General features: G+C 47.1%; 1 protein-coding gene across 1 annotated transcript in view; it reads right to left on the bottom strand.

Annotated features, from left to right (window-relative positions):
* Nucleotides 1-12176, bottom strand: part of LOC6598857 (filaggrin) — a 58404-nt gene that overhangs the window by 29633 nt on the left and 16595 nt on the right. Inside the window, exon 2 of the mRNA XM_002023708.2 lies at nt 2629-2786. Coding sequence (XP_002023744.2) covers nt 2629-2712 — 84 coding nt within the window. The 5' untranslated portion in view covers nt 2713-2786. The remainder of the gene's footprint in view (nt 1-2628; nt 2787-12176) is intronic.

Here is a 12176-nt window from a genome sequence, read left to right as displayed (position 1 = left end):
TCATATCTACGCAGATCCCGTATCTGAGGAGCTCATTATTATAGCCAAAATGAAGCATATAAGTCTCTGTCTTGCGCTCTATCCCAGTGAGGCTTAGCAATTAAAGGTAAGTTATTTATTTGTACAAAAGATTGATATACAAGTCTCCCAGCTTTATTTCCTTTTGTTTCTTTATCTTGTTAATCCGTCCCTGAATTTCTGTGAAATAAACTCGCAAAATGTAATCCCCTCTCGGATAATGCATACCAAAAAATCACTCATACGCAACGTTTGTCACAGCTCTCATTATGGCCATGAAATATCGATTACGACACTTTTGCCCAGACACCAGACGCGCGCGTTGCACGGTTATTGCAGCGTGGATGGGGTGCGATGTGTCGCGGATATACGAGTCGTACCTTTCATTGGCTAACTGAGCTCCGCTTAACCCGGCTGAAATGCAAAACGAGTCGACCGCAGGCACCAGTCAGTCAGTCAGTCCCCCACTCTTCCACTCCAATCACTTGGGTCGTCATTAATGGTAGGACTGCAGCCGTGCGGCGGCTTTAAGTGCGTGCGCGCTTAGTGCCATCGGCAGCCGTCAAAATCAACACAGACAACGACAATGACAATGCCAACAAACGGCACTGGCCAACGAAGCTGTGAATACCCTTTCCAGGGGGGTTTTCCTTTAATCTCCCAGCTCTGTGTTTGGTACTCCACCATAGACGAATCTGCAATGGGTATTACAGTCTTCGATTCTCGCAGGTAGACTGCTTGTCGTTTTGTGGTATCGTTGCTGCCAATTTGACAGACAGTTGGGGCAAAAGCAAGAGCACTGGCTCACTAGCTCCGCGCGGCTCCATGCGCTGGCTGGCGTGTAAATAAAATTACGTTTTTGAGGCTGGCGGCCACACGCATTTTCTCCCCTTTCCTCCCCCCCTCCTCCGGCTGCTCTGACAGTTTTGCATATCTCTGGCTCTGGCTCTCTGCGGCACTTTGAGTTTTCATTCATGGCAAATGTCGTGTTGTTTTTTTTTTCTGTCGGCGGCGAGTCTTTTATCAATCATGTGCCTGAGCAGCACACGGGCTGCGTCTACGTGAGTCGCCAGGGCAATAATTACAAGCGATAAGTTGTTCGGGCCAGTGGAAACTCATTAATAATGACCCCGAGGGCCTGTGACAACGACAACCAACGATGGTTGGACTGTTGGTGTCTGTCCGCCCCACAGCTTAGGGGGGCACCTATGTCTAATGCACAATTTATGCCCAAAGTTCAGCTCGGACTTGCAGCCGTTGAGCTCTTGTAAAATTATTATAAATCTCTTGTTGATGAGCTGTGATTATTAGCGTTTTACGTGCTCCAATTTTTGTAAGCACACTGCCACATGCAACACAGCAGGCAGCTGGCAGCAGGCAGCAGGCAGCATGCAAGTGTCATTAGTCAGTTCCAGGAATGGCTAAACTAGTCTGTCGTCGTCGTCATGGCCCCCCTCTTTCTGGTCGATCAATCAGGTACGGAACCACTCCACTGATCTGCCGTGGGCGATTCACGCTCAACTGGTCCAATTACCTCATGCATCCACAAAACATACATACGAGTAGCCACATATAGGCCTGGGTATATGCCCCTCCACTCCCCTGCCCCTTTGTGTGTCCGTGTTTTCGTTTTCTTGGGCCGGCATCTCTGCATAATTAACTGACGGCCCTTTAAGTCACTCGGTAATTATGTCGCAGACCTCACAGGGTTTTCGAGTTGACAAGAACTTGCCAGAAACATCTCTGAGATTGTTCGACAATTTGCATGAAACTTCAACCTTCAACTCGATTATCTTTTCGATCTACACAAAAGTTCATCTCAACAGAAATTCCTTTTCAATTTCATGGCAATTTTGATGTTCGTTTAATGTAATAACTGATTTATGTCTTTCGATTTATATGGTTCTCTACAAATATTTTTCAATTAAAAGCCAGAGATACAGATACAGAAATATGTTTTTATGGTTTAAGTTTTCGTATAGGTTTGCTGAAATCAGAGACACCAGACATCAGGCCACCCAAACATGCCACAGCCGCCCCGGCGGATGTGGATGTGGAGAAAAATCACAACAATTTATTTGATTTGCCCGCACAATGATGCCAACTATGAGTGTGGGGCATGCCGCATCAGCAGAATTCTTCACCCAGCGAGACAGACAAAGGGCGACAACGAGCGACGAGACTCTTCTTTCAGATGACGACCCATTTAATTTGGCAAACGTGAGCAGTTTTAAGCCAGAGAGGAAAAGCAGGCCAAAGGCAGACCGGCAGGCTGGGAAAAGCGAAGGGAAAACACCGTCACAGACATCTGTGCTCTCCCTTTGGCTCTGGCTCTGGCTCTGGATCCATGGACGTGTGAATGATGACACTTTGCATGTGTTTGCCCAAGTCACAAGGCCCTGGCACTAAATATTGATGAGGGTGGTGTGGGTGCTGTGCCGTCTCCTAACTCTGTGTGGCACGTTCAAAGTATGCAACACTTTTTGTCATGTCACAAAATGTTGCTGTTGATGATGATGATGACGGCGTTTATGGGGTTGAAAGGGAAAGAGTTTCCCCCAATGTTTACCCTGAAAAATGGAGAGCCCCCGGAGGGTGGGTGGCACTTACCTTGATCTCGTGTATAAACTCGGTTTCATCCAGCAAATTAATGCGTACGGACATAATCCGCGATGGCCGACACAGGCAATTCATGGTTGTTCCTTCACTCTCCACACGATGAAAGATTAAGTATACGTCGCGTCGCCTTGAAGATTGTCTGACATTGTCTAAAGAAACAAGAAACAAGAAAGAAGATAGAAAGTGGCAATTAATATGTGCACATTAATTAATAGATATGCTTTTGCTGTGGCAATTAGCAGGAATGCAACTTGCATTTGCAACTGGTTTACAGATGCAGATGCAGATGCAGATACTGGTTGGAAATGCCTCTAACAACGAGTGGAAGACGAAGACTCTAACCAACTCTGGCAGTTATGTGTCTGCGTCTGTGTCTGTCTCTTGGCCTAGGCCTAGGCCTTGTTTTAATAACTCTTTTGGCTTGGCATTTATCTGAGCCGCAGATCAGCAGTCAACAGCCAACAGCCAACATCAGCTGCGGCAATGACAGTCATCGCAACTGTCAGCGGTTGCCGCTCCCCAATTCCCCATTCCCCCTCCGGTGAGGGCATTATCATTATAATTTTATAATTGCGGTTGTTTTCCAGCGATAAGTTTAATATGCATGAAGTAGGAAGGAGAACCGCAGAGAAAGAATCACCTACGAAGGCAACTAAAGCCCCTACTCCTCCCCTCCCCTCCCCACTCCTACTGCAAAGACAACAAGAACAACACCAACAAAAGTCACTTAAGCGGATTAGTTAAAGGGCGCTTCTGTCCCTCTCTATATTCGTGGCTGTCTGTGTGTGTGTGTGTTTTCGGTTTGTGTGTGTGTTGCCTAAAAGCAGATTATGTCATTAGGAGTTATAGTACATGGAGGGACGGGGGAGGAGGCACCAGCGACCAGCTTAAAGTTTGCCAAGGGGCTTTAATGGAGAAGTTTTGGAGCAGCGCCACAGCGTAGAAATTAGTGTGGAAACAGTGGAAACTATTGTAAGTGGAAAAAAGTGAAACACTACTGAATGTTTTCCTACACATGCTTGCCATTAACCTAATGACTGAAAATCTCAGTCAAATTCGGTTGTAAAGGAAAACATGGGTCCTCAAAATTCAATTGTCGGAGTCCTCGCTCAAAGGAAATCCCAGGCAATGCCTACTGTATCTACCTCTTTGATATCTCATGAAAACATCAGACAACAATTCACCGACAAAAACCCAGAGAGAGACGAAGGGCCACAACAAGTAGATCTCTGGCAGTGCCACTGCAACTCCGACTTTGAGACGCATGTGGCTGCCTGCCTTTTTGTTGGTTGCCGCTGCTGCTGCAACTACAAAATAATTAATGTGCATCCGCATAATGAAAAGCAGCGAAGGGAATGGGTGAAAAAAAGAGCAGCAGTAAGGGGCGGGAGGCATGGTTAACTTTTCACACATTTCACATGGCCAGACCTCAAGTTTGTGTTGTTTTTGCATAGTCTGTGACTTGTAGTTATCGCCGGAGTCATACAGAGTCATAGTTGAGGTTGCAGCCTCTTTTCCATTTGCATTTTGTGTGGGGCTTTCATTAGAGGCTGGCTGGCTGGCACATTTCACTGGAGCCGCGGCGCTCATTAGACTAATGAAATATTATGCCTAATTAATGGAAAGTCGACTGGGGCTGCCAGCTCGGTTGACTGACATATGTCATACATCTGTCTTTAAGTTGGTCACTCTGTCAACGCGACTGCTGCAAGTTGCATCAATTAAAATGCATATTTATGTGAATGACAGCCACTATGAATGTGGAAAAAGATGGAAATGTATGAGCCCCCCCACCGCCCACCGCCCACTGCATGTAATTTTAATTGCAGCAACAACAAGTTCATTCAACTTGCCACCAGAGAGTGGGACTCGGATGGGTACCGGGGGGGACTTTCCACGCACCCACCCCCGGACCAGAGTAGCCGGTTCCACGCACAGGCGGAAATTACAATTTAATCGTAAATTTCCCTTAAATTTAATGCCCTTCCTGATCGTTAAGCTTTAACGCTGGGAATCATATGTTTTTCTTAAATAGGAAACAATTTTCACGGCTATAAACATATTAATTGGTTTTCCAAAAAACTCTTTCAACTTTCGGAATACCCCGCCATTCGACAAACCTCTTCGAGAGTTGGAAAAGTTTACGCCTTGAGAAATGTTCAACAAATGCCATAACTTTATGCCCCATCCAAAAAACTGAACCGCAAAGGGAGGAAGGGGAAGGCAAATCCTGCAGAAACCACACATATGATAAATATGCCATTGATCGATTTTTGAGCAGCATTTCCCGTCCCCTGACACTGGGAGAAATTTATCGCCTGGGCATATTTATAGCGTCATATCTTTACGCCCGAGCCCTGTGTGTTTACAGGACATCATCAGCATCAACATCGGTTACAGATTCATGCTTCAAGCTCCAAGCTCCAAGCTCCATGCTTCAGCTTCAACTTCATGTTTCAGCATCCAGCGACACCCTCATAATTTCTTTTCCCATCAAATTTATCACAGCTACAGCAGCAGCAGGAGGCGGCGGAGGAGGAGAAGCATCAGCGGGTGGTAGGCGTGACTTTTCCCCATGCTTTTCCGGGTGGAGGATGGGATGGGATGGGCGATGGCTAAAAGAAAAACTTGCCTTGATTTGTGATAAAGTGCGTGTGGCATTTGGCCGACCCGACCTTCATCCCCCCCCGCATTGCCTATTTATCAGACGCAAACTTTGCTTTCAATTTTCCGGGGGATTTTTACTACTTTCTTTCCCTCCCTCTTTCCTCTACGCTTCCTGCAAAGCTTTTCTACTCATTTCTCCTCCTTTTTTTTTGGGTGCTTTATTAATAATATTTGTGCAGACTCCAGACTCCTCATACATCCTTATATCCCTATATCCATAGACTGTCGCACATTACTCTCCGCTCCCCCCACCTCATCATAAAAAGCTCCCTACTTGCATTCATTTCTGCTTTTCTGACGGGCGTATCAATAACTGAAAATGTCTCAAACAGCATTTTGTCATATTTCAATGAATCCGCACTCCACTCCTTCGCACTCCTCCCTGGATCCCTCTTCGGCCTCCTTCTGTGTATCCCTTGGTTCCATTTTATGTATTTGCGGAAGTAACACCCAGGCCAAGGCAAAAGGCAAACAAACTTTTAGCACATACATCTGGCAGCAGCAGCAGAGTAATGTCTGGCATAGGTCTCTCTCCACCTCCCCTCTTGGTTTTCGGTCTGGTTTTCTGGCTAAAACGAAATTATTTATTACCAGTGTTGCTGTTGTTGTTGCTGGCTGGGGGAGGGACTGGCTGACTGCTGGCTGCTGTGTGCGTAGATTCTGCTGCTGGTAATGATGATGAAAAACGTGAAAGCATCGAAAAGTGCAAATGCCAAAGAAAAACCCCAGAAAAGGTGAGACGGGGGCGCCGCAAATCGGAAGGATTGCCCCAGACATAGTCGCAGACCCCATGGCTCATGGCTCATGGCCCAGAAACCTGAAACCAGCCCAGACCCACACTTTAATGATGATTAAATGCGCGTTTGGGTTTTCCCGCATTAGAGGGGTATCACTCTCTCGGCTGCTCTCTCAGGCAGTGATTTTCCCTTTGGGTTTTCCGTTTTTTAGCTGGTTGATTTGACTATGAAATGGAGCTTATTGGTTCGAATGGGGGGCGTGGAGAGGGTGGTGAATAACTCTTCAAATGAGCTGGAAAATTGAAGCCAAGGGCAAAGCGTTGGGCAGGAATTTCCATGCTAAATAAACTCCTGAAGAGAACTAGCTCTAGGAGTACTCCAGCGCTGAGTGGAAGAGTTCTTTGCATCCCAGAAATTTCTTGTATAAATATTTGCTTTAACCATTCTAAGACTCCTTCTCTCTGCGGAGATCTGCGTGCATGAAATTACTTAATATTTTTTTTGTAGTGGAGACGACTGACTGTTCGCGGCCTCGTTTCTCCATCTCTAGCGCTAATTTCTGAGAATTGCTTGAGCCATGGCTCATTCCTGCAGATGGAGAGGAGTGAGCAATATGCATAGCCATAGTCAGGGCACGAAACGGCATGGACATGGCCACAATCCGCAGGCGGGCATAAATTTTACAGCCACATATGAGGGGGGATGAATGGATGGTTGGATGGGGAGAGGCAGTTCGGTTGGGGCGTGGGCACGGCTCATACCTTGAGGCATTTGCAGCAATTAACACGGTCGACGGCGTGTCTTGGCGCCCACTTTGGCCCGCCACAGCCAGAGCCACAATCAGAGACGCTGTGGCAGTGGCAGCGGCAAGGGGCCCCAGTCAGAGTTTCTTATTTTCTCACTTATTTTTGGCACGTAATGAGCTTGGAAACCCATTGGATTGTGTCCAAGACGCAGGCAGACACAGGGACAGGCTCTAATTGCATTGACGCTTTAGCCAAAGGAATGACATTGAGAGGTGCATGCCACCTGGAGGCCGGAGGCACCGCACCGAGGTGCACGCCGCCTGGACCTGATTGAGTTGCAGTTAATTATGCCTCGGTGCCTGGCATTTCGATGATTTTAATGATTTGTAGCGGTTTTTGCCGGGCAAATATTTCCCGTACATTTGCCACAGGGCTCCCTCCTCTGCCTGTTGGGGGAATACTGTTCACTCCTCTCTGGCAGCTGGCTTCTGGCTGCTGGCTGCTACGACAACGCGTCGAGAGCAATGACACACAAGATTTTTGTGCCGTGGTACTGTATGAGTATTTATTTACAGTTGCCGACACAACGATGACGTTGCCTGACGACAGGCCCAGTGAGTGTGTGCGTTAATATTTAAGCGGTTGCATGGGAACTTGTTAACACCAACGAGGTAGCAAGCAGCACACACACACACGCACGCGACCGTGCCACGAGACCAGACCAGCCACAGTCACAGCCACAGCCACAGCCCCAGATAAGCGCCAAGGGAGAGACAGAACGATTGGGGCAGCATGTTGTACGGGGGAGTGGCAGCTTCCATGGCCAGGAAGCTGCCTCGTCGCTGCTGCACAGCTACGTGAGTGATTGTCAAGTGCTTGACGCTGCAGACAAATGAAATTCGCTTAAAGTGCGCGCCCCACAGTCGGCAGGCACTGGCACGGGCACGGGCACGGTCACAGTTGCAGTTGCAAGTTCGCTGCTGTTGCGGGTATATGCCAGGCCATGCGCCGATGTCTGGTCTCTAGGACAACTTGAATTGCTGTCTGTGCAATGGGGGGGCGTGACTGTGACTAAAGGCTAAGGTTGCCAGCGTGGAATACCCTTTTGGAAGATCGATGAAGGTTGCATGACTTTGAAGGACAGATCGGAAAGGGATTGCTCTTTCTAGAGGAAGTTCTCCTCATCTGCAGGGTATGCAATCGATGGATACATAAGGATATACTTCATATTAGAGCTATCGTTGGATTCCATCATTTAATGATAAGACTCTTTTTCCCTTTTACAGGGTATCCCAATCTCCCGGTTGCCTGACGTTAAGGCAGAGGTAACATCATCATTCTTGCACCACAACATCCCTCCCCCGTCACCGTGGTGTATTCTTTTTCTATAAAAAAGCGAAAGAAATCTTCTGTTTCTGGGCTCCTTTTGTGGCAGCCACAGGGGGAGCAGGCTGTGAAACTGTAAAATAGAATCAACTCATTCGTCATGTTGCGGAAAATGCATTTTATTTTCTATTTTTCTATTTGGCCCAGGCACATGCGTGAAAATTACTTTATTTTTAATGACTTCCAGAGACCGAGAGAACGCCTGCAAGCCTGCAACCAACTAAATGGGACAGTCGCTGCGGCAACTGAGGATGCAGCTGGGATGTTGCGGGATTTGCATAGCCAGCGAGTGAAAGATACAATGAGAAATCTCGGAGATGAGAGTTGCTGCTGTGAATTGTGGACTGCGGCCTGTGGGTGGGTGCTGGTGCATGCTCCTGTGTTCTGTGCATGTCATTAACTTTATGAGTGCTTAAATGTGGCAGCAGCAGCAGCAGCACCGCCCCCACCCATCTCAAGGTAACGGAAACTGCAATTGCAGTTATGAGGCCAACCCAGCAGGTAAATTACCTGTGCCACAGCACACTCTCTTCGTTCGTATTTCCCCCAGGGGAAGCATGACCTTTTCTCCACCTTCTCCACCCTTCGATTTACCTGCTGGAACTGGTGGGAGCAATTCGCCCAAGTGTTTCCACTTGCTGGCCCGAAACAATAAACCAGGCCGAAAACATAAATTTTTGTCCTACGCAACGCAAATAGAGAATGCACGAAAAAAATGATATAGAACCTGTGGAAGTACCTCCTGCCTCAGGTCCCGGACCTGGTCCATGCCACACACGTGTTACAAATTTGATATGAGCAAACACGAAAGAGAAAGGTGCCACGTGAAGGGAAGAGAAACAGATAAAGAAAAATACCCCTCGGTGGGGTATCAGCTGCTACATTCACTGCTTCCGCCTGCCGCCTTTTGGGGCAGCAACGACTGAAAGGCATTTTTATATATGCGCGCTGCTGTGCCACAGGAAAAATGTCGTAAAAAAGTTTTACGATCAAACATTGCACTTTATGTGCTTTTATGTAAAATTACCGTACAACATTGGCAACATTGTCAGCAGAGCTGTAAAAGTAGCAGCAGCAGAATATCAGCAATAGAAAAGTCTCAAAGCTGAAGGCTACAGCGTGGATGGAGGTGCCACCAGGGAGTGTCCCCCTAAGCCACGGAGGCAATCAGGCAAAGTTCTCCACATCCATCCATCCATCCATTTATCCCTGGCTCCCTTTTGTGGTCGGGGGGTAAATCCAATTTACTTATTTGAGTGACTGTTCCTTTGAGCCTCTCTCTATCTTTTATCTGCTGCCAGCACCTGCTCTGCCCCTGCAGCGGGCAGAAGCGCCTTTCTCTTTCTGCAGTTGCAGAGATCTTTCAAAGGAGAACCTTCTAGGCGACTGCTTGATACGTTATGGCTTCAATTAGCCGCTTAGCTTTAATTGATGTCTTGGCCCCCTGCCAAAAGCAAGAGCCCTCTTTAATGTCATCGTTTTATGGCCAAAGAGCTCACACATCATTTTGCATTAAAAACGCCCTGCATTTATGGCCAAGAACACAATTATTTATGGCTCAAGCAGAGACAGAGCGAAGAAGAAAGAGAAAGGGCTTGTGTCAATAAAATTAATGTCAAGCGAAAGAGACACCCGTCCGGGAGAGGAAAGGTCTCAGGAGACGGGGGAGATGCCACCATTAGCACACATTTATGCTGTCAGTAGCCATAAATGTAGTCTTGGCCAAATCAAAAGTGTCAAATGGCAGAACCAGAACTCATTTGCACATTAATAAGAAAATTATTTAAATTTTTCATTCAGATGGAAACAACAGCAGCAAATTGGCTCAAAAAACGTTTATTTGTGGTGCCAACAGGTTTCATTCTTTGTCTCTCGATCTGACCCATTTCTCTACGTTTCCTCTCCATTTCTCTTGAGAGAGAACATCGTGGAGAGGTGGAGGTGCAGAAGAGAAGTTCAGTGAACCGAAGACAGAGACAAATGTTAAATGCGGGTCGGGTCACAAAATTCAGAATCAATTTGCATAATTAATAAAGTGGAAAAGGGGCATGGGGCACCAAATGAATGCTTTTCTATATACAAATAAATGTTCCTAGTGATAATTGACGCAATTAGGAAATCTGATTAGATGGCTTCCCAAGAATTTTGATAAGACTTTCTGGGCTTTAGATGTTTCTCCTGGTTTTAAAAGCCTATCAATCGCCTCTATAGACTGTTTCGTAAAACTCTTTTTCACATTCGTTAGCCATGCCACAGAGCCACAGATCCGCTGAGCGGCTTTTGGGCAGATGGTTTTTTGGCAACAGCTTTTTTGTGTCCATCTCTTCTATGCACTTTTTTCCACTGGCTCTTCTTTTGAGTGAGTCCACGCCACGTGAGTCACACAGGAAACCCCAAAAGGTAATCAGGCTTGGGGGCTTAGCGCAGTTTTTTAATTGGGAAACATGTCAACTGTCAGAAATGGCAGGCAGATCCGATGGATGCCAGATCCGATAGATGCCGGACTGCAGCAACTTTTTGTGGCATTACGTGATATAAACTTAATCGTGCAACATCCCCGCTGCAGTGGCAAGCTGAAGTACAAACTGATGAACGGCAAAACGATTGGGAACAAAAACTGTTGGCTAAACACTTCCGACACTCTGACTCGCCGTCTCGCTGTCTGCCACAGCGGTTGATGCCCCACAGCCTGGGCCTCTGGGAGTCTCTTTGGGGAATCGGGTCAGCAGACAATGTCAGCGGCAGCATTTAGGGCCTAAAAAATGTCCATCGTTAACGTATTTAATTGCATTAAACGGCCGGGGGAAACTAGAGCAAGTGCTAAAGGATTTCGATGGCAGAGGCGGGGCATGGGGCAGAGGCGCGGGGCAGGAGCGCGGGGCGTAGGGCGACCAAATATTTACAGACGGCTGGATCCCATTTCGTTTTGGTTTCGGGGCTTTGCTCCTGTTGCGGTTCAACGATTTCCAGCGCTCTCTTCTGCCATAATGAGCCCCGGTTTGCAGATGTATCTGTATCTGTATCTGTGGGGATTTCGGTTCCTGGTTTTGTAGCAGTAGCTGCAGCCTTCTGGCTGTGGCTCTCAATTACAATTTGTATGCTGTATGCTGCGGCTGTTTGCGGCACTCAAGTTGTTTGGGCCCTTCCGTGTTGCCAGAGCCCGCAAACATCCCGCTTCCACTCTCACTTCCCTCCTCAGCTGGCTGTTTCATGAGGCCATGTGTTTGAGTTAAGCGTTCGTTTTGCGGTTTTTTTAATACACTTTGCCCCTTGTGCAGCACGGAAATGCAAAGTGAAGCCAAATGAAGGCAAATTGATTGACACACTGAAATCTGAATACCTGGCAATCGCAGGGCCCAGCCCCAGCCCCAGCCCCAGCGACAGCCCCTGAAGTGTAAATAATCGACAGAGTCGAGCGACTCCTCTTCGTGTTGTGTGGTTTATGCGTTTTACTTAATTACCTATTTGAAATTTTAATGTTCCTTTGATGTGGCAGTCATCAGAACAAGGGCAGAGAAAGAGAGTCCTCTCCATGCCCACTCCTCCGCATCCGCATCCGCAATCTCCAATCCCCCTGCCATTTGGCAGTGTATCTTTTGATGTGGGCGCTGCTCGTTTCCTGTCTGTCTGTGTCTCTCTGTCGCGTGTAGATAAACCTCATTCGGGCCGCGTATAAATCAAAATGCAATTTGTTCTGGGCCAAAAAGGGCAAAAGCTAATAACTAAACAAACTACGGCGTCGTCCACTAAATCAACCAAGAGACTCACGATAAAAACACAGACCACAGACTACAGACTGGGGGACAGCATTCTTTCTGTTCCTTAGACGATGATGATTATGATGTAGTTGTTGTACTGCGGATGCTGCTCTAGGGATCTGTTGCTTGTGGCTTGTGTCTTGTGGATGTAGGTAGAGCGTGTTGCCCATAATTTATTGGCTGACAAAACAAATTCATTATGAAATGATAAGCCCATGAAAATTGTCATGTTTAAGGGAGGAAAT

This window comes from Drosophila persimilis, unplaced genomic scaffold (assembly GCF_003286085.1).
Source record: "Drosophila persimilis strain 14011-0111.01,24,50 unplaced genomic scaffold, DperRS2 tig00000000-arrow-pilon, whole genome shotgun sequence".
In the NCBI taxonomy this organism is placed as follows: domain Eukaryota; kingdom Metazoa; phylum Arthropoda; class Insecta; order Diptera; family Drosophilidae; genus Drosophila; species Drosophila persimilis.
This window is presented reverse-complemented; position numbering and strand designations above follow the sequence as displayed.